This window comes from Toxotes jaculatrix, chromosome 6 (genome assembly GCF_017976425.1).
Source record: "Toxotes jaculatrix isolate fToxJac2 chromosome 6, fToxJac2.pri, whole genome shotgun sequence".
Taxonomy (NCBI): domain Eukaryota; kingdom Metazoa; phylum Chordata; class Actinopteri; family Toxotidae; genus Toxotes; species Toxotes jaculatrix.
Window position 1 is genome coordinate 656951 of NC_054399.1, and position 21906 is coordinate 678856.

A 21906-nucleotide genomic window follows, 5' to 3' on the forward strand; every position below is an offset into this window, starting at 1 on the left:
GGGGACAGAAGGACTGTGTCCAACCAGAGACTTCTATAAATCAGGATGGAAGAAACCTTTGGAGAAAACGGATGCATACATGGCCTGTTCTGGAAAATAAAAAGGAACAGCACTAAGGACTGATCATAGCAGAGCTCCTTCCTTCTTACTGAACTTTTACAGTATCGTTTTGAATGGTCATTATATCATCAACAGCAACGAGACACGAGCTCATCTACTGACAAAACACCGAACCGCAGCTTATTTATCCCGCAGACCGAGAGCTGCACACAGCGTCCCCACAACCAGCCACACCAAATCAGAGCCAGTCCCCAGTTTAAGCTCAGTGGACAGGAAAAAAGAAAAGAGAAAAAAAGAGCTAAATCAAAACAACTGTTTCCATGAAAGGAGGAAAAACGGAGCTCGTTACACAGAGAACAATCAGCTGTAATCTAAGATCGCCGGTGATTTTCCACCGCTGGTGGTGAAGGCTCAGAAAATAACTAGTAGACAGCGACATCTTGTGGCCGTGTTTAGAAAACTCTCATGAACTAATAATAGAAATGAAAGTTCATCTGAAACACTCATCATCCAGATCACCGCTTTTCATCAACACAAATTCAGATTTGGCTGAAACTGACACTGAGAACAAGCCTGTGGTGAAGCAGGTGATCCCACACGTGACACTTCTGCCTCTTCTTTTAATTGGCTGAGTTCATTAACGTGAGTTCGCACGTGTTCACCGAATGGTTAATAAAAATACCAATGCCTGGCCAGTATGGCGACAGCACTGTACATATTCCCAACAACATGAACATTACTTTTCCCTTTTATGTTATTAATTAGTATGAATCATACATATTCATATAAAATTAAGAAGCTGTCAAGACACTCCCTTACACCCACAGAACGTAACCTCGGAGCCAGACAGAGGACGGAGGACTATCTGAGATACGTTCACAGAAAGTTTCATTTAACGGAGATTTGAAGATCTCGGTCACTGACACTGACTCCATAACGTAGCTCTGTCAGTGGATGGTAAGCTGAGCCAGGCTCTGAAGAAATCACTGCTGTTGCTGACTCGCAGGATGCTGACCCAGAGACGGCTGCTGCCAAACTCCGCCCGTTAACACCACTGGACATCTCCCATAGAGTTATACTAGACCCGGGGGTAGTATGTCCCTGAGGCATCTCCTGCATTCGACCTGCTCGGAAAGAGACCGCAGGGTAAGTGGCTCCAGTTCTTCATGTTAAACATTAATGAGGTCGATTCAGTGCGTTTCATTTTTATGGAAGGATAAGCAGGAACTCTGGAGAAACAAGTGACTGCAGTGTGTAAGGTTAAGGGTAGGATATAGTAATTGCAAGGTCTGGTATCAGATATGCATAAAATAAAATGAATTTAAGTGAACGAATCCTGGAGTTATAATTAAACCCATGAGACATGCGAGAGGATGATAATATTTTTCTGTATTCTATTTTTCAAGTAATTTAAAGGACTTAAAGACGTGTGTCAGAAAATCCCTGAGCTGCTCCAAACACATGCAGATCATTTCATGCCCAGCTATAAAAGTGACCATGGCTGAAGAAATGTGCCCACAGATGTCTGCCAGGGTGGCTGCTGAGAAAGCAAGCAAAAGGAAACAAAGTCACCGTGGCTCTGATTCTTTCCAAGATGGACAGACTGAAGGTAACACTCACAGCATGAACACTGACCCTTCACCTGGCAGCACCTGTGTGGGTGTGAACTCGCTTTCAGAGAGCACTGACACTGGGATCCTTTATCTGAACCCTCAAACACCAAACTGGTCTCTCGTGGAGAAGTTTGCTGACCTTTCTCCAGGAGAAGAAACAGGAGTCTGTGATGACCAAGACCAGAGCAGTGGAGTATTGTCACAATGCTCCAAGTATGTTGAGAATAATAAAATATATGGATGTAATGAAGGGCTCTTGGATGCTGCACAAAAGAATTGCTCTAAATTCCTCAAGATCCACCAAGTGCAAAGAGAAGTCTCAGCCAAACAGAGGGCATCTAAGCTCAAAGAGCTAAATGCTGAGGAATATTCTCCAGGTGGAGGGGGGAATAATACCAAGAAGAACAGGAATAGTCCTTCTGTTAAGAAACTACTGAAGAAGCGTGACGATGACAAGATCCCTCGACTTTTGGTAGCAATGAAAAAACGCAGTGGAGTCGACACCGAGCACCGTCCCTTCAAGTGTCCACACTGCCACTGGGCTTTTAAGAAGCTGTGCAACTTGCAGAGTCACTTACAGACACACACTGGCCTCAAGCCTCATGTGTGTGATATATGTGGCAAGGCTTACTCCCATCAGGGTACGCTGCAGCAGCACAAGCGCCTACACACGGGTGAAAGGCCGTATCACTGCCCCTTCTGTGTCAAGACCTATATTTGGTCCTCAGATTACCGCAAGCATATCCGCACACACACTGGTGAAAAGCCTTATGTCTGTGACACTTGTGGCAAGGATTTCATTCGCTCCTCTGACCTGCGGAAGCATGAACGGAACATGCACACCAATGACAAGCCCTTCCCATGCACGCACTGTGGCAAGACCTTCAATAAACCCCTCTCCCTGAAGCGTCATGAGCGTAAGCACCTGGGGGAAAGGCCTTTCTCCTGCCCTGACTGCGGGAAGGCATTTGCTCTGGCCAGTCGTATGGCAGAGCACCAGAAGATCCACACGGGAGTGCGTCCGTACGTCTGCACGGTGTGCTCCAAGTGTTTCACCAAATCCTCCAACCTGGCCGAGCACGACGCCATTCACAGCGGAACGCGGCCCTATAAGTGCACAGAGTGCGGCGTGGCGTTTGCCATGGCTTCCCGCCTCGTTCGTCACCAGTATGTCCACAATAAAGAGAAACCCCACACCTGCACAGGCTGCAGCAAGAACTTTAGCCAACTAGCATCACTGAAGCTTCACCAGGAGCAAACCTGCGCTGGGAGGATCTTTGTCTGTGTGGAGTGTGACAGATCTTTCCAGTGTGCTGCAAAGCTTGCACAACATATGCTGAACCACAGGGACAAGGATGTCTGAGTCAGTTGAAAGACAGGTACGGTGATGAATGAAGCAGTACAGTATCTTCCAGACATATTGGATCCATTCAAGGTCACAGGGCACCTGTTTATTTATGTTAAGGTATATTTATGATAACTGGCCTGATGAGTTTTAAAACTCAGTGCTCACACACCCTCGTCCCCCACTGTGCTGAGGTCCCATGAGTATGCTGTGGGATAAAATTGCCTCAGCACAGCTTGGACACTGGAGTTGACAGCTTTCACAGATGTGAGCATGACTCCTTTTTTAAAGTGACAATATCCACTCATTTAGAAGTCTGTTAGAAATGCAGCATAATCCAACAGTCCTGCAATAAATCCTCCTTCATGAAGTTCATAATGTTCAGTGTGTATTGAACCTGTGTTAAAGAGGTGTTGATTCAACTGTGTGATCGTTTCAGAGGCTGTAGCTTGTGTTGCTGTTGAACTGCACTGCATTATACAGAGAGCTGTGTCTGTGGTTTAGCTTTCTCTCATTTAATTAAACGGAGTGGACAAATAAACAGCTGTCCATATAACTCAAATCCATGCAGCTGAATCAGCAGCTCTCTGGACAGTTTCAACACAAACTGAACATGATAACCTCCATGAAGGAGGATTTATTGCAGGACTGTTCCATTAGTCTTACCTGGGTGTACCTAATAAACTGCCAAGTGAGTGTAAATGCAGTAAATAATATGCACAACAATGGAACAACAATGCCACTCAGTGCACGTAGGGACTGAACATGTCATCTTCACCCTGAATGTACACATACACAGATTTAGTATCAGTGACATGAGCCAAACACACAGCAGATGACAGCTTCCATAACCAGCTGAGGGGCAACTGCTTTATTATTTAGAGACAGTTTAATGCTGTCGACCCATCAGTGCTCACCAGACCCATGAGTCTGTGGTTTCCTGTCCTCCAGCGAGGTGGGAGTGGTTCTGGTTGCTTCACTTCCTGATGCACAAAAAGCAGTGGTTGCAACATGGTGCTGTAAGTTTGTATGAGGGCAGTAATAACTGCACCTGACACATTACTGTGAACACATCACTGTGAGCACATCACTGTGAGCACATTACTGTGAACACAGGAGTTTTTACAGACTGAGGAAAGCCAGCTGATTAGGCAGCCATTGCTTTTTTAGACATTGCTGTGAGATTTCTGCTCGTATGTTTGGTATGAACAGAAGGCACAATGATTTTTTCATATATGGTTTTATATTTAAGGTCTTGAGTTTAATTTGTAACACAGATATAGCTATTTAACAAAATTATATGTTATATATTAAAATGTGAGAATGAAATGCAGTTCAGATATAAAGCAGGAAATTACCCCAGAATCTTTGTATTTAAAAGTTAAAATGCAGGGATTGTGTTCTTATTTTCTACATACTAATTGTAAAATGTCCTGTGTGTTATATTCAGCTGTAAAACGGGATCTTTTTAATCACACTGCCACACGCACAAGAAGAATGTTTGGTATGAACATTTGGTTTGAGCTGAAGCTCCAAGCTCCTGCTGATAAAAGCGAACCAACATTATAAACCTGCAGTGATAAAATGTTGCTGTGACAGTGAATCTCAATAAAGGTTTTCTATGAAATGGCAATCAGAACATCGCCAGGTCAGTTTCTTTCCTACCAAAGGATGATTTCATACGTGAAACGACACATTCATCAGAACGTAGGAAACAGTTTTGACAGTTATTTCCAACATAAAGAGAAGGTCAGCTTCTGTGGTCAGATCTGAGTCTTTGGGGAGAAGTTGTGGATGCCAGCTGAAACACTCGTTCATAAAGCTATCCACTCTGAACGTGTTTATGCTCTGGAAGGCAGCAAGTGGTGACTCACATCCTGGTGGTCTGTGTGTGCTGGATACAGTGTGTGTGCATGTGTCCCTCACACTTGGCTACTGCAGACTAATCGTAAAAGGAGACGGCACCTGCCATGTTGTCACTTGCTCTACACTAAATGAGACGCCCCGTTCGGAGTGCCAGCTATTTCTTGGCAAGGTGTAATTATTCCTTTTACTTTGCTGTTGCCAGAGTGGTATGTCAGACAAACAGAAAACATGATGAATACAGCCTTTATATATGTAATAATACTGAGAAATTACTCGGAGGCAGAACTGCACACATATACTGGTAATGAATGAATTTCATGTGCTGGTGCAGGTGTTAGAAAAACATTCACACAGACTGTGACACATAAAGCACAGAGCCATATGACAGAAGTAAAAACAAACATCTCGGTTACATCAAAATATGTTTCCAAGGTGACGGGGTAATAAAAAGATTGTTCTAAAATGTATTCCAAGCCTTTATATTACCTTATGATTTATATACATCTGTAAGAGCCTCTGGCTTTATCATCCCACACACAGTTATATACCAGAGCCATTAGCCAGGCCCGGTCTCTGATCGAGGCATTACAAACAACGTCAGCACATAAAGCGTCTGATCCTAAACGCGTTTGCTAGCTGAGGGGACGCTGCACTGTAGCACCTGTTGGCTGTTTGCCTGGCAAAGGTCTTTCCCAGTCCCCCCTCCCCCTCAGCCACGTGGTATCATCCATCTTGGCAGCATGACAACACAGGGACACACTCTTCCATGTATTCTGTGCATGCCTTATATATTACTAAAACTAAAACTATTCCACTTTACAGCTGCTGAAAATAATCAAACATTGTGCTATAATTAGCCTCGACTGCAAACTTTCCCTACTCAGGCTGGATGATTAAAGCTGGCCTCCGTCAAATGTCCACAGCGTTGGATTACATTTTAATTGGTTGTCCTATTTTTGTTTTGATATATTTTGTGATATATGGGTTAATTGTGTTTAAGTGCGTAGATATTTTATCATAAAAAGATGATGCAATAGGGCTGATGGATTTACACTTTGGAACATAACTTAAATTTAGCTGGTGGGTATTCTCTTACAGTACATAGCATGGATAAACATTTAGGAGTGATCTGAGCTGTGAGAGTCTGAGGACACTGATACTCAGTGGGCAGTTACATAGGTGGTCACAGTTGCACCAGCTATTCTAAACTTTTTCTGCCTCACCAAAGCTTCTCTCTGCTGCTGGCACTGATGCTCCAGATCAAATCCCTCATACGTAAATAGTTACTGGGGTCAATTAAGATCTCCTTTTTCTTAAATATGTCCTGCATCCTCTGGTAATTTCACTTATGTCAGCTTTTAGGAAGCCCGTCTCAGCTGTTTCCGTCTCTGCCATATGAGTTACTGTGTCAGTCCATCCAGAGGACTTCTGTGTCTAACGTGCGGTATGATGGTCGGCAGGCTGTGGGGGTGTGAAAGGGCATCCTTAACCCTGTGAGCCCGTACGTATCATATATGATACCCACATTTCTGGGACTCATTGCATCACCATCAAGCATAAACTTTGCATTTAACCCTTTTAGATGAACTCTTATGCTCGTATACTGACTCCTGGTAGACACTCCTCACTTTTCTAAATGTTTTGACATGTGTGATACAAACAAAAAATATACTTAGAATTTTTTTTTTTAATTTTTTTTTTTTACATTTTGTCAAAGGGACAAATAAAGAGTTCATATTTGAAAAATTAGAATTTTCTGACCATTCTTTCATAGTTCAGGTCTCACAGGGTTAAAAAAGAAATGTGATGGTATGGACCTGCAAGCTCAGGTAAAGATCTCACTGGACGTTCAGGCACTTTCAGGTTAAGGGTAGTTTTAGTCAGTGTCAGTGATCCTGGAAACACATCAGAGATTTAAAGCTATTTAATGTACATCCTTTAAAAATCTTTAAACTGAGATGGTTCTGCTCCTCTGAATGAAACTTCATTTACCTGTGATGCAGGCCAGTGGTCTTCACAGGGTTCCTACCCCAGCTGCTGGCCTACGTGGGAGAGATATTTATAGAAAACGATCACGTTTGCATGGTTTAATGTCATCAGTGGCAGCCAAACCACTGCAGTGTTTTCCATTTCAATACTAAGGTCTGCGTATCATGACTCGGCTTCAGCCAAAATATGAAACTGGACACACTGGTCAGCATGCAGAGCTGGAATTTAAATTTAAAAACTGGTGATAACTGGCATGTAATCATTTCCTGTAAATGATCACATGACTCACCTGCTTTCCTTGAAAAGGGATTGATCCCAGCAGAGGAGGACTGGGAGGGAAACATGTGAGGAGAGACACTGGCCGGTGGGGGAGGAGGACAGGAACCAGCTGTGGGTGGTGGCTCCTAAGAAAATGTACAAAAATACATATTTTACACCAAATGAAATCTCGATGATAACTGAAGAGTAGAACATATATCTGCTCGAATCTTACTGTCTGAGCTGGACCGCCCTGCACTGAACTCTCCTCTCTGGGCTTTGATTTGAACCAGCCACTGAACCAGCCCTTCTTGGTGTTCTGCATATCACACAGAAGAAAAGACTCGAGTCAAATGACATGAATATGGTTTATCAGGCGTCAGAGTGACGGGGGATCCCCCACCTGTTTCAGAGGCTCGCTCCTCTGCTCAGACGACTCTAAGCCTTGTGGGATGCTCTGCTGGTTTTGCCCCTGGTGACAGATGTCAAACTCCATCTTCTGACTCCTGATCTTCAAAGGCAAACAGACTTTTTGGAAACACTTCTCACTTAAAAAGGTGGAAATCTTCAAACACATTACTTACAGTGGTAAAACACTGAAATTCTAAGCAAAGATGTAAACAGATTCAACCTTAATATAAATAAATCCAGAGAAAGAAATGACACGTGATCACATCTAACCCAGAGGTTGGCGTCCTTCTGTTGCTTGTTTTCATATCAGTGCAAAAGATTATGAACATTACTCACCATGCCTGTTCCAGAAGACGAGCCAGCCCCTGTAGGAGCAGGGACATAAAAATATCACAGACGGGCGGACACCTCACAGCCCATAGTAAATATCTGAATAGAGAAAGGATTGAATGCTCTCCAACATTAGATTCTCACCCTCTGCTGCTGAGGGCAGATTACTCAGAGGACAATGTGGTGAGGCAGTACTGACTTCAGCACTATCTGTGTTATGATAACTGAAGTCTTGGCTCGTGGCCTCTGTGGGCACTGGGGGAGCATAAACTACGGTTACTGGAATCGGTGGATTGGCCTGTGGCCTAGACGGAGCAACAGGGAGAGGACAGTGACATATCAGTGTCTTGTAGCATGGATATCACATGTGTAGTAAGAGTTTGAGATCAGTGTGTAAGGCCATGCTGCTGTACCAGTCCTGAGCTCCTCTTATGTCCCATGATGACGCTGTCGTTTCCTCAGTGTCTCCTTCTGTTTCATGCACAGAGCTTTCATGGTCCTCACTGCCTCTGTAATACAGGAGTTCAGGTTCAGGACTCTGGATGTCACAGCTTCGGTCATCCAGGTCAGATTCTGTAGGGAAAAAGAAAGAAATGGAAGTTTAAGGGTTAGGCTGTTTTCTTTAGCTATTCTTCATCAGCAAAGGAAAGAAGACACTGCTCTCGAGTGGGAAACACATCATCAGATCCTTTCAAGTAATGTGGGGACCAAAAATTACCTGAGCACACTTACCTGCCAAAGCACGTCCCTCAGGTGATGGCTGGTATGTCTCATTACAGTGGTAACTCCCCGTCTGAGCAAAATACCAAGTTTAGTCCGTGATGTGTTTGGAAGAGATTAACTGAGTTTTGAGAAGATATACACTTTATCTGTCAAGAATAAATCGCACTGTCACAATCATTTCATGAGAAGAAGTAAAACAGATTTTACTCCAACTTTATGGGCAACAGTGTGTGAACAGGGCAAAGTGCTCACTCAAGTCAGTGATCACAGTCACGGCCTGAATCCATGAGTGTCCAGTGAGACATTTCAGTCTAAACCAGGTGTTAGACTCTTCCTGGAGCCTGGCCATCACTGCCATCCCTAGAGCCGCGCTGCTAGCATGGTTAAAAGACGAGTTGCAGCATAGAAGAAGCCGATTGGAAGCAAAATCAATGTTCAAACAAAAAGTGATCAACAATGTAAAGAGGAAAAAAAAGGTTCCACTGATAACCGTGCTCATCCAGCACATGGGGCCAAGAATCTAGGGTCTGTGGGTTCATGTTACTAAGTCCTCATAAGAAATACAAGTAACAGGCCCAATTCAAATACTGGTGTGGGGGAATAAAGCAGCTCTGCCAGGTACAATAAAACCACCACTCCCTTCTGCTTCTGGGAACAACTGGTTTCTAACAGGCTGGGATTACTGTTATTTATTACTATTACTGAATTACTGATTAGCTAAAACAAATTTTTAAAAAGTCGAATTTTCATATTTTTCCATGTTTTCTGTTACACCACTGCAGCTGTTCCTCTCAGACAGAGGCAGATTGTGTGATCACCTGTAAACTGCGGTGCCTCGCACGCAGCTGTTCCAGCCAATCAGGTTCCTGCCCGGCTCCACCAACACCTGCTTCACTGAACTGACCCTCGGAGTGTCTGAGTCTGTCTGCCAGCTGCAAGAGAAAACAGAGTGTATCTGTGGAGACTTTAGCAGACACTGAATCACTTGGTTGGAGCTCTCAGATGTGTAAGACATAATGAGTAAATATACCTTAATAACTTCTCCCGTCAGTACAAAGTAAGGCTCCTCCTGTCTGAGGGCTGCCTGCCCTACCACCTCACAGTAATGGAAGGCCTGAGATGCAAGGCCACAATCCAACAGTCGAGTGGCATATAGGAGCTTATACACCTGATCACAGCACAGTCACATTCAGCATGTCACACACAAGACTGCTTCAAACTAAACTAAACTGTCTGTGGAAGGCAGTTAAGCTCTGCTGTAAGTGGGGGGGGGGGGTTACCTGAAAGGATGGTATTGTAAAGCATTTGCCCCCAAGTGTTTGGCAGTACTCATATAACTCAGTGCACTGGATGGCAGAGTCTGTGGCAAAGTGTTGAAAAGATTGCCTAAAGAAAAGGAAAGAAGAGCAGACAGTAAATCAAACACACGAGAGATAATCTCAGCAGACACGACACAGCAGCAGAAACAACCATCAGAAGCTTAGCGATTAAAACAAGGAGCGTCAGAGGACTTTGACCTCTTGACTTGGCAGAGGCGATTTATTGTAACTGTACTTCTTTTATAAAAATGGATGAAACCTGTGTTGCTGCTCTCGATCCTACATCTCCATCGAAATTATGACTCGATGGACACCAGTTACACTGAAAATCAGAATCACAGAGCGAGCACAGCTCACCTGTGGCTGCTGCCTAGAAGCACCAGTCTCTCTGCTTTCTGCGTGAACACCCCAAAGGGGACACCGGCTGTCAGGTAGCACACATGGGCGGCATGTACGAGGCCTCTGGAGGCTGCACATGGAGGAGAAGCACAAAACAATCAGCCTGATGTCTGGGCAGAAACAGCATTACCTGTCAAACAGTGTGCGTATACCGAGTGTGTCTCCCATGGTAATGATAGCCTTCTGATGGACGGCAGGATCTCCCGTCTCATTGGAGAGCATGACGGCCAGATGGGGCCTCCAGTCTCCCAATTTTTCTTTTCCACAGCACTGGACACAGAGCATCACGATCAAAACTCTTATTGGTTAACTAGGTACACACTGACATGGGTTGTTGGAGAGTTTAAATTGTGTTTTTCATGTTGTACCGTGGCTATAGCAGGGATTCTCCCAGAGAGCAGCTGGAAGAGGGTCTGAAGGGGATCGCTGGCCGTGAGCTGGCCTGTAAACCTGCAAACAGAGCAGACTCTGTCACTGGCCTTATTACATGCTAGCAGCAGAGACACTGTACTAAAACAGGACCCAGCCTACTGCTACTCTGCACAGAACAGAGACACCATGCTAATAGCTCAAATTCTGCCCCTCTTGTCAATCACAAATCAAAATCAGCCAGGCTATCTGTCAGCCCTCCCCCAGACATTCCTCTGCTGACACATGCTTCTGTGCTGATACCAAAATAGCCTGTAAAATGGATTTCTCCTTGTTAAAGACAGATCTCTCCATCAGCCATGGATGGTTTGTCTGAAACTGGTGTGCAGAGATTAAAGGGCTGAATTTAATAAAGGCCAGATGATTTCTCAAGGAAAGTGTAAATGGCCTCTGTCTTTGTCCTGAGACGACCCGCTGCAAATTATACATAACTCAGAAGCCACGATTCTCTGAAAATTGAAAAATGGATAAATCAATAAATGAATTAAAATAGTCATCTTTCAGTAAACACATTTCAGAATTAGAAATAAGTTCCTAAACACTGATCAACAAACTTCATAACAATTACCTTATACAAAGATATAAAACTCATTTATATTTATTTCAACTTTTTTTTTAATGTTTAATGAGTATGAACTGTTCCATGAGCCTTCTACAGATTCTAAATAAAGCATATTATTTTTGGACACAGGGCTGTGGGACAGCCACGGACCTTGTTGGATGGAGTATATGTCCTGTCATGTTCCTTTCCATGTGCTACACAAGTCACAAGTATAAGAACCTGTGAGTCTTTAACTTCGCCCCTCAGTTCTGACTGAAGCCAGACAGTACAGAAATACCGAGGGTCCAATTATTCCCATCAAAATGTCAAACACAGATTTCTATCTGTACAGAATCCTGTGCCAGTCCAACAAGCCGACGTTTTACAGGATCAGTGAACATTTTCAAATACTGATGCCCCAAGAGGAAAAGTCCTGATCACCAGAGCCTGTAACATTCATCCTCTGGGGACCATGAATTGAATTTATGGGAATCTATCCTATAGTTTGAGTATGGGTCAAAGTCTAGACAGATCGACATTGCCGTCCACGGAGCCATGCCCACACTCACACACAGGAAGCTGAGGACATACTCCAAATGCTAGTGACAGAGATACTGCCCATATCAGCTTATAGCTGTAACACAGGTTTAAAGCAGACCAGTGTCTAAGTTTAGTCAGAGGGAGCATTTCTTCACAAATTACCGCTTGCGTGTGTAGAGTTGTAGTCTGATTTCTTGCAGCTGTCATGTCTCAGATGACTTTGCTTTTCTCACCTGCTCAGCACAGTGGTATAGGACCTGTTGTCCATTTTGCTGGCCAGAAAAAGTGCATGTCCCCACAGACCGCTGCTCATGGCTGACTCCAAGGCCTCCTGGGAACCACACGGGAAACAGTGAGGGGACAAACACGCAGATCTCAGCCCAATATCACACCCATGGCAACTAGTACAACACAATAGTAATCTTGTCAACTAGACTGGTGCTTTATCTGTGATAGCCTTTCAAACATTGACCTGTGGTTAAAGCTTTCAGATCATGCCAGTCGGTTATAGTAGCTGACACCACTCATTCCTCCTTTATTTTTATAGTCCTAGCCTGAAGTATCTGGATTGGGTCTGTCACACCCTGATGAAGCACAGTTTTATTATATGGTGATAACAATGAAAACACATGTTTACATACAGAAGAGCCTACACGATTAATGGTGAAGAGAACCTCAGATGATTAGAGAGACAGAAAGGTGGGAACCTTCTTTCTTCCAGCCAGCAGCAGCTGGGTGTAGCTCTGCAGGGCCTTCTCTGAGGTCTCAGAGCTGAAGCTGCTCCAGTTTCCAGTGAGCAGGTCATCTCCTTCTCGAGGCGGTGCTTCAGCAGTCGTGCTCTCACTGAAGTCAATGAGTGTGCGAGCGTCTGACTCCCAGCTTCCATCTGAACGTGAGCCCTGCATCAGCAGTTCTGCAATATCTGATCCCACTATTTGCTGAAAAAATGAAAACACAGTGTGAATTATTTCAGTTAAACATGATAATGACTGTGATTATTAAATTATTAAATGAATCTGTTATTTGATTGATTTGACATCACAATGCTCTTACTCCATTCTGTCTGCAGAGCAGTATCAGAAGGTTCCACAGGAGGGCAGCAGAGCTCTTATTATGCATCTTGTCTTCTCTCATGCAGGCGCCTGCCTTCTGGTTGGCAAACTCTATAGCATCTACTTTGTGCAAATCTTCCCTTCAGAAATATGACACACTATGAGATTGTCATTAGGCAGAATGAATTCTGATCAGTTCCTCTGTTCAGATTATTCAGTGCTGAGCATTTTCAGAATTACACCACAAAATAAAAACCTACCTAGTTAGGGGACCAGGGAAGTTTCTCATCTCCTGCTGTTCCTGTGTCTCACTCAGAATGACCTGTGCAGACAAAAACTATCTGTAGTGCTCATATTCAAGAAAACAGTACAATCAAATGACGCTGTCACTACAGGCTAATGCTGAACCTACTTCCAGGCTGTGGATTTCCAACTGGCTGACGTTCTCCTGTGTAGAAAAGCCTGGAGTGACCCGAATCAGCTGGCCTGCAGGTCCAAAGCTGACCACCGCATGAGGGATTGAGTACTTAAGAGGAGCTGACATCTGGTGTCGATGATCTGAGCAGATAAGATGCATAAGAGAACATGTGTCATGATAAACACTGAGTAAAGTGAACCTGAGAGAAAACATCTTTGACTGCACACTCACCTGCATCAGATGTGGGAACAGGCTGTGGCACAGGGTCACTGTGTTCAGCTCCATTAATATACTGACTCAGTTCATAGCTGCTGGAAGATAACCCTGAGGCTCTGGAACTTTCTAATGTCCCAAGGTAATAAGAGGAAACCTCTTCATTCTCTCTGGAAGGATTTTCCTCATAGTCACTGAGGTAAGGCTGAGAGTTGTCTCTCCCCTGGTCATACCTGAAAGAAATAAAGAAATAATATGTTATATTTTAACTAACTACCTGTCCACTTTGGTACTTTACTGCAAAACTGCACAGTGGTTCAGCCAGTGACCCATGGGTCCCTGGGCCAGATCCTCAGGGCTGACTGAATGTTGGGAAGTCAATCAAACAACTATAAAGAGACGCAAAATGACTACAGACTCAGAAAATGACAAGAAATACAATGACCATAGAGAAACACGAAACAACCCAAGAGGTCCACAAAATGACCAAACAGAGGTGGGACAACCAAAAAGACATCTCTTTGAATCTGTGGTTCCTATGTAGGAAGGGTGGGGACCTTTTACATGTCGCTGCCCAGTGAATGACTGCTCTCAGAAAGCTGAAGCTCACCAAGGTACTCATGGTCATTTGTCTTCTTCAGGTTAACTTAAACTGGAGATGCTAAATATCCTTTGTGTCCTGGACAGTGACGGACTTCACTCTGTCCGTATCTGTATGTGTCAGACACCAGCTCCAGCTAGTGCAGATCAGTGACTAAATTCTGGCACCACAGACTGTATAAGACATGGACCACATGTCTCCTGGCTCTGTCCATAGACTGTATAAGACATGGACCACATGTCTTCTGGCTCTGTCCATAGACTTTATAAGACATGGACGTAGCACCCGTGACGTCACCCATTGGTTTCGGGGAGTCGGTTTCGTGACCAAACCATGGGCATTGGAGCTGCGCCATCTTGGATTTTAGTGGGAGTGTACCTTTCATATTCGGAGGAGAGGCGGTTACTCTGCGGGTCAGCCGCGGTCAGCCGGCCGAGAACCCGGCCACTTAGCTCGGAGCAATATTTAATATTAACCGGCTTTCACCGCTGCCTCCATCCACTATCCACTTACAGTTACAGCAGCACACAAACAACAGCAGCCGCTGACTGACGGAGCTGCTCTGTCCATGCAATGTCGGACTTTTTAAACAGAAAAATGAGACGGAATAAAATTGTAGCCTAGTATTCACACAATAAACGGACTCTGAGAGCACGGAACACACCGCAACAGCGTTCCTAACATTAGCTGCTCCGGTCCTCTATCTGTATCAGCAGCGACCAGAAATCGGCAATGAAGTCATTAGCCAGCGGCAAAATATGCTAATACATGCTAATTAGCGCAAACATCCAGGTAAAATAGTGAGAAATTTACTTACCGAAAAAACTGCAGCACAGACTCCTTCGACGGTCGGTTAGTACAGTCTACACTACAACAAGCCATACTGTCACAGAAACCTATCCGAACATTGGCAAACAAACACGGACACTGCAGCCCCTGGACGTAGCCGGAGGCCTCTGGATGTAGCCGCCTAGCCCAGCCGATGCTTTAGCAAAGAGCTAACTGCCAGTACCTGTCTATGGGGCTGTCACTCGACGTAACCACGCCCTAATGTATCTAAGAATTTTAAGCCTAAATAACATTAAAACGGTTGTGGTACAAACCCCCCCCCCCCCCCCCCCCCCCCCCCCCCCCCCCCCCCCACAGTGTTCACGGAGGTGGAAACTATCAATAGAGACCAAAAACAAAAAATGTACCAGGCTGTAAAGTTGGCTATTTTAACATGAGGGTCAATGGAGAACTGCTCACTTCTGGAGCCAGCCCCCAGCGGCAGCCGAGGAACTGCAGCTTTTTGAACGCGGAAGTGATCCTCACTGCTGAGACCTACAACTCCCTCCTTGTCTGGCACCAAGGAAAACATTCCCTCTGTGTTATGTGTTTTATGATTTAATTTCATTCCCTGGATTTGTGACTTTGTTACAAAGAGAACAAACTATACTATAAATGTAATAATTATTAAGTGTTATTAACAAATCATAAAAACTATAACTGTACTGGATAATGGAACCATTTGATCTCCAGCTTCTTTCATAAAAGTGGAATATTGCTCTTCACCTGTACTCCTCTGTGTAGGAGCTCCCTGAATGTTCCGGGTTGTATTTCCTGTCATGGAAACGCTCTGCTCTCCGTGAGTCTTGGGGACCCCACTGTCCGGCATCTTAAAGATAAAATTAAGAAACAATACCATATCATTTTATTTGTGTGTGTTTTTTTAACCAAGACATAGAGTGAAGTCAAAGCTTTGTTGTCACACAGAGGTGCTTCTTGTAACTGTACCTTGTTGCCCATGCTGTCCTCTATAGTAGTCATGGTCATAATAACCATAGTTGTCTCTGTAGTCCCATTGGCTGTGAGGTGGATACTCATAACCCTGCCTGGAAGTAAATGGCCTCTGGTTACATCACTGTATTATTTACTTTCTTCACATGTTCTTCACCTCTTCACATTACACCTGAAGAAGGCAGAACATGCTCAAACACAGAACTATAAAATGTTATACTGAAGTTGAGAGTGTTCGGTTTCCCCTTCCTGCTTTAAGCCTTTTCACAGTGACAGGTGTCTGGTGAGTATCAACAGCAGGAAGGTAAACATGCACCAACGAGCTATTCCCAAATCAGTACACCATCCTGTTAACTTGTGTTTGTCTTGTCTGGTCACTTTGGCACAATCCATATAATAAGAGAAGTCAGTGTGAGATCATTTCTGGTAAGATCATTAAAAGAAAATTAATTCCTTTCAAAGAACTGTATGCCCACCTGGACTGGGGTCTTTGGTATCCATGGCCATAGGGATACTGGTGGGAGCTGTAAGGATACTGCTCCGGTCTGGCAGGTGGGCTAGTGAAGTTCGCCCTGTAGCGAGGCTCAGGATGAGCCCAGTGTCTGTCCCTCTCTCTGGGGTCTGGCGGTGGATAGCTCTGGTACCTGTCCTGCTGAGAATACCTGTAGTAATCCTCTCTGTCCTTTGTTCTGTGGGAGTGACGACCAGAGTCGGGCCAGGGGTGACCTCTGTGATCCATGATGACCCCTCCACACGAGACTGGCCCTCCTTAACACCTGAGAAGTTTGAAAAACCTGTTTCTGGGAAATTTCAAAGTAAAATCTACACAAAGAAATTTGTTCAAATTTTGTCTGGGTACTTACAACTTACACGTGCCAGACGCAGTCAAAGTACAGGTATGACTGCCACATCATTTCACAGGGAACTGAAACCATGAGCTGATAACAAGTCACCATGATAACAAGAGGATAAAGTTCACTAAATACTGTGACCATACAGCTGGGTGCTGTTACTGCACTGGTCCCTGAGCTAACAAAAAAAAAAAAGTAAATTAGAAAAAACTAAAAAGCTGTAGATACTTCAAAAAATCTGCTCCATATCATTCAGGGTGTGTGTGTGCATGATGCTTCATCTCCGCTGTTTGCAGTGAGTATCCCAGCCTGAAAGTAAACAGTGGAGCGCGCCCTGAGGAGTTTGACAGCTGCAGAGCCTCAAGGCAGGAGAAGAGGAAATCACGACAACCTTCAGGCTAAAGGTGAAAACAAAAACCTACTGACGGTCCTCTGTGTGTCACCTCCACAGGACCATCCGTGTCCTCGGATTGTAGGTTACATGAGGAACAAAGCTCAGATCTTAGAGCTGCGGAGTCTTGCCACGTTGCCGGTAGGGAGGATGCAGAGGACGGTCACAGTTATTCCTTATCGGCTGGTCTCCGGTCAGTCTTAGTAACGTTACAGGGAACAGAGGCGTGAGGAAACTGATTCCAAGTCAGTGGTAACAGCTGAGGACGTTTATTTGTAATGAGTCCCCTAAATCCCCGCTAGAGGGAGTCAGTGAGGCCGTAACAGCTCCTGTCTGATTTCATCAGTTTTCTACTGTAACTTACATTACAGTCCACTACATGCTTATCTCAATGTTTCTTATCCTTTACAATGTCCACACTCTTTAACGTGGTGTATTCTAACCTCTCACCGACATAATTCATAATGCTGCAGCTTCTTCAGACTCAAAATGCCATAAATCTCAAATGTCCCGTCAGCTAGTGTGTCTAACTTTTACATTTCTTCAAGATAAATAGTTTTTATAAATTTAAATAAATTAACAGAATAACTCCACATTTCTCTCCCTCTGCTGTAAACAGCTGTGTGCAGTTAGTGAACCAAACAACACATGTATAACATTTCCCTCTGAAATGTGGTGGGATGGAAGTATAAAGAAGCAGCAGCGTGTGTGGGTGTGTGTGTGAGTGTGGGTGTGTGTGTGAGTGTGTGTGTGGGTGTGTGCGGCCACACGGTGCCGCTACATCCACAAAGACAAGAGGCGAATGTGTCTCCGGCTGGTTTCAAGAGGAGAGTTCAGTTTCAATGTGACCAATGAGGCTGGTTTATGCAAATGAGCGGAGAGCAGCGAGGCTTTACCGGTGGGAACACGGAGTCAGGACACACACACACGCTGACACACGCTCTGGATATTGTGGGACACCGAGCCGCTCGGATGTGCAATATGACTTTTGAAGAAAGCGGAGAAAACTCTTCAGAAAGGTTCGCTTCTGTCTCCCTCTGCTCTCTGCGGCGTTTCTGTGCAGCAGCTCAGGTTTAACTGCTTTTTGAGAGTGTTGGGTGGAGGACCCGGGGCAGAGGCTCCAACCTGGACACGTTTTATTTCACTGACGCTGTTTGTTCACACCGTGAACTCTGACAAGTGCAGCGTCCAGCTAACACTGGTTCCAGCTCTGCCTAATGTTAACTCCGGATTGTGTTAGTGTGTGTGTGATGGACAGAAATGCTCTCGTTGTCTTTGGACACGTTGCAGTATCAGACTTGCATCCAATGATGCAACGCTGAGACGTTACTGTGAGACGGAGTCAGCTGTGTGCCCTGTGCTGTGTGTGTTTCGTCTTTATTTGCTGATAAAAATGTTTTTTATTTCCCTTCAGGATGGAATCGGTGGCGAAAGCATTAGAGGAGGTCCTGAGCTCTGCGTTGCCTCAGGGTTGCATCACTGTTGGAGTCTATGAGGCAGCAAAGTCACTAAATGCGTAAGTTAGAAATAATATGAGTACTGTGGCTCTGATGAATCTGCTCAGGAGGAGTGTGTTATTTTCCTTTTCCTTACAACTCTTCCTCTTCGCCTCTTTCAGGGATCCAGATAATGTGGTGTTGTGTCTTCTGGCCACAGACGATGAGGAGGATGTGGCTCTCCAGATCCATTTCACCTTAATCCAGGCATTCTGCTGCGAGAATGACATCAACATCCTGCGGGTGAGCAACATGAGGCGTCTGGCAGAAATCCTTGGTGGAGTGAAACCTGGAGGGGAGCCCATGGACCTGCACTGTGTCCTTATTACTGTAAGTGTCATTACTCGTGTGTTTACATTGCTCACTTCCCTTCAGACGGTAAAACAAAGAGTTGTGCCGTGCCTGAGGCCGTGCTGGTTTTAGCACCAAGGCCTTTGTCATACTAGTTACTAGTAATGGTTGTGCAATCTGCAGTCTGACTGTTTGCACATTCATAAATCAGCAGATGGTAACTGCTTTGTCCTTCCTCTGCAGAACCCTCAGGCGTCCCAGTGGAAGGACCCTGCACTGAGCAAAGTGAACAGATTCTGCAGAGACAGTCGCTGTTTGGATCAGTGGGTTCCTGTCATCAACCTGCCCGACCGATGAGACCGACGGGAATCTTCATGTATTGTGTGCAACGGGGGAAAAGTAACTTCACAAGGCCTGTGTTCATGTCTGTGTTGGACTCCTTTGGAAAGCGGCCCAAACAGAGAAGGGAGGGCCGGAAAAAAAAGAACACAAGGAAGAGAAGCGTTCCAACCAATTTACCAGGTCAGGGTGAACTCGTGGGCCAAGGAAGAGTGACTCAGCAGTCTTGGTTCCAGGATTTCTAACGTATGACTGCGCCTTTTTCTACTGAGATAGAAGCCTTTACAGGAAACTGAATCATGTGAGTGGACAAACACACATGGTGGTGAGAACAAGCGCAGGACTGGGGAAGAGCAGACAGAGCCTCAGCAGACAGGACTGCAGGAAGTGGACCACGCTGGAGTGGACCGGTCAGAGCTCTCAGCTGGAAGAGCTCCTCATGAAAATTTGACCAAAATCCAAGGATTTCTCTAACAGCACATTTATTTAATGTTATTTAAGACTTGTCACTTTGATAACTCAAAAGGGAAAGTTTCCACGGTTTATTATTATCTAAAGGGCAATGCAATGTTTGGACTTGTCCACTAACTGATGTTTTTACGTGTTATTAATTTAATGAATTATATTTATTGTGCATAGTTCATTGAATTTGTTGAATGAAATAAACAAACAACCAACAGTTCTCCGGCTGCTTTTGCCTTAATGATTTCCTGGTACGACAGGTTTAGCAGGCTTGTGTGAAGTCACAGTGTCCTGAGGAACAGTGCGTCCCTATCGTGCCCACAGACAACTCCTACGAAGCAACATGTCGTCCCACAGGGTTTGGGTATTAGCCTGGCATGTCACTGAGCTGGCTGAAGTCTTCACTTAAAAGTTTCTCAACATTTTCTACAACTTGGACCAACCGCAAGATTGTATTTTTGGTTTTTTGGGTGGTCTGTTAAAATGATTACCACCTTTTTTGCTTGAGTCAAAAACATTATTTCTAAATTAAAGTAATTACCTGTCCTGGGCCAAATCTGAGATTCCTTGAAATCAGCTTCACTCCTGCATGGGAACTCGAGTAAAATCTGACCTTTTGCACATGTTGAGGATCTAGTTACACTGACGGGAGGAGAGTTCCCATTGTAGCTGAAACTGAGTGGGAAGGCTTATCGTGACCGCTCATTCACAGCGTCCTGCATCGACGCAATCACAGCTGCATTTACTGCTGAGTGGATTAAAAATAGCAGAAAGGCAAGGAGAGAAAAATCCACGTTGGAGACCTGTTTCAGGCTGCAAAAGGAGAAAACCAGAACTTATTGATGCTTGTGTAGAATGGGGAGGGACAAAGCCTTCTACACAGAGGGTCACGAGACAATGGATGCATGACTCAGGGCTATTCAGGCCCATTGCTAGAGCTGTACAGTACTTTAGCTTCACAGCTAAAAATAGCCCCGTGAATAGAGGCGTTCCCCCCGACCACTGACACACTGACAATAGTAGCACTTGTAATTAACAGGCAGAGTACGCAGAGAGGCTGATCTGCTGCAGAGACGTCAGTGTGCAGCCCAGGACATCAGGACGACCTCTCTGTGGGGGCTATCAGGTAGAGGCTAGCAGTAGACGGGGAAGAAAAACTGGGTCAGGATGCAGGACTGACTGGAAGCCTGGAGAGGAACGTGGGCTGTGACGGTGGCTGGAGGCTTCGTGGTCGTGTTAAACTGACTGAAGTTAAAGTGTGCCATTTGCAAATGTGACAAAGTGTGCACAGAGGCCAAAACATGCAGCGCTACAAGCCACTGAGCAGATGTTAGTCTCTTCAGTCCCACAGTCTGTGGCAGAACTGTCTCATCAGAAGTTTCCAGTGACACTGTGGTTTTGCTGCTGTCCTTCAGGGAAGTGGCCAATCAGCAGAAACCTGGTGCAGACTGAGCCTCTGGATGAGACACAATTATGACAATGTAATGTTCTAAGATTGATTTTCTCTTAGACAGTGAAACAATAACACCAGAAATACCAGAGCGGGTCGACAGTAACACCGCACCTGAGAGTAAGTCTGATCATTACAGGACAGAACACTCCTCTTTTCCCTGACCAAATATCTTCTGTCACACAGGGAGGGGCCACTGAAAGTAGGTGAGATATACGAGATACTGGATTATTGGCTTATCCCTGAACATCTCCACTACACTGACAGGTAACACAATCACTGCAAATGGAGCCGAGACATCAATGTGGGCCAACATATATGGGCTGACCTTGTTGTGGATGTAACATCATGCCTGAGGAGACTTAGAAAAGAGAAAGGGCTGCCCGGAGCAGCGGGGATTATTGCGTAACAGGCTGGCCGTGGCCTGGGGGCACAGAAACACCTTTACCCAGAAATTAGAGCAAACCAGAATGTTTACATGCTCCTGACCTGATACTGAGACTCACATCCACTTGGCAACCTATGATTCCTACAAAGAAACATTTGGTTAGTAACAGACCTAGTTAACGTCTGACTGCTCCTGCGAGTTTTAGCTTTGCCTCAGTAGTGATGTATTTCTCAGTTTGGGCAGTGTTAATTAACACAGACAGTAAATTATGAATATCGGCTGAGACTATGTTGTGTCTGACAGATACGAGTGTTCAGCGTTGGGAAAACTCTCTTCACTTATCCACAACCAA

The 21906-nt window shown here is 44.8% G+C and overlaps 3 protein-coding genes across 8 annotated transcripts; 2 read left to right on the top strand and 1 right to left on the bottom strand.

Moving 5' to 3' along the window:
• Positions 1 to 1080: 1080 nt before the first annotated feature.
• On the bottom strand, positions 1081 to 17315 carry sec16b (SEC16 homolog B, endoplasmic reticulum export factor). Of its 6 annotated transcripts, XR_005894213.1 has the most exons (26): positions 16750 to 17315; positions 16363 to 16662; positions 15884 to 15981; positions 15662 to 15764; positions 13525 to 13739; positions 13288 to 13433; positions 13136 to 13197; positions 12877 to 13015; positions 12531 to 12761; positions 12057 to 12154; positions 10682 to 10763; positions 10466 to 10583; positions 10272 to 10383; positions 9876 to 9981; positions 9626 to 9763; positions 9414 to 9527; positions 8605 to 8665; positions 8286 to 8445; positions 8017 to 8177; positions 7879 to 7907; positions 7535 to 7642; positions 7367 to 7450; positions 7163 to 7277; positions 6877 to 6926; positions 6679 to 6740; positions 5112 to 6373 (listed from the first exon to the last, which is right to left on the bottom strand). XR_005894213.1 is itself a non-coding variant. In XM_041040815.1 (25 exons), the coding sequence occupies exons 2-24, from the start codon at positions 16623 to 16625 to the stop codon at positions 6910 to 6912; spliced, it is 2760 nt and encodes a 919-aa protein (XP_040896749.1). In that variant the 5' UTR covers positions 16626 to 16662; positions 16750 to 17315; the 3' UTR covers positions 1081 to 1184; positions 6877 to 6909. The 6 variants fall into 6 exon arrangements, 4 of the variants coding, with proteins under 4 accessions (XP_040896749.1, XP_040896748.1, XP_040896746.1 ...); XM_041040815.1 differs by lacking the exons at positions 5112 to 6373; positions 6679 to 6740 and adding an exon at positions 1081 to 1184; XM_041040814.1 differs by lacking the exon at positions 6679 to 6740 and having other exon boundaries at positions 5112 to 6345.
• znf648 (zinc finger protein 648) lies at positions 1116 to 4409 on the top strand. Its single transcript, XM_041040817.1, has 2 exons — positions 1116 to 1206; positions 1467 to 4409. Exon 2 carries the CDS (start codon positions 1522 to 1524, stop codon positions 3034 to 3036), a length of 1515 nt encoding a protein of 504 aa, XP_040896751.1. The 5' UTR covers positions 1116 to 1206; positions 1467 to 1521; the 3' UTR covers positions 3037 to 4409.
• Positions 17316 to 18019: 704 nt separating the features above from the next.
• Positions 18020 to 19936, top strand: gadd45ab (growth arrest and DNA-damage-inducible, alpha, b). Its single transcript, XM_041041187.1, has 4 exons — positions 18020 to 18147; positions 18543 to 18644; positions 18747 to 18954; positions 19159 to 19936. Exons 1-4 carry the CDS (start codon positions 18101 to 18103, stop codon positions 19270 to 19272), a joined length of 471 nt encoding a protein of 156 aa, XP_040897121.1. The 5' UTR covers positions 18020 to 18100; the 3' UTR covers positions 19273 to 19936.
• Positions 19937 to 21906: the final 1970 nt, after the last annotated feature.

Excerpts from the sequence above, each read along its gene's own strand:
- sec16b (XM_041040815.1), bottom strand. The coding sequence starts at position 16,625 with ATGGATCACAGAGGTCACCCCTGGCCCGACTCTGGTCGTCACTCCCAC. Across the intron at positions 12,155-12,530 it reads TGCTGGCTGGAAGAAAGAAG|GAGGCCTTGGAGTCAGCCAT; the intron begins GTTCCCACCTTT and ends TGTGGTTCCCAG. Across the intron at positions 8,178-8,285 it reads ATAAGAGGAGCTCAGGACTG|GCCACAGGCCAATCCACCGA; the intron begins GTACAGCAGCAT and ends TGCTCCGTCTAG.
- gadd45ab (XM_041041187.1), top strand. The coding sequence starts at position 18,101 with ATGTGCAATATGACTTTTGAAGAAAGCGGAGAAAACTCTTCAGAAAG. Across the intron at positions 18,148-18,542 it reads GGAGAAAACTCTTCAGAAAG|GATGGAATCGGTGGCGAAAG; the intron begins GTTCGCTTCTGT and ends ATTTCCCTTCAG. Across the intron at positions 18,955-19,158 it reads TGCACTGTGTCCTTATTACT|AACCCTCAGGCGTCCCAGTG; the intron begins GTAAGTGTCATT and ends CTTCCTCTGCAG.
- znf648 (XM_041040817.1), top strand. The coding sequence starts at position 1,522 with ATGCAGATCATTTCATGCCCAGCTATAAAAGTGACCATGGCTGAAGAA.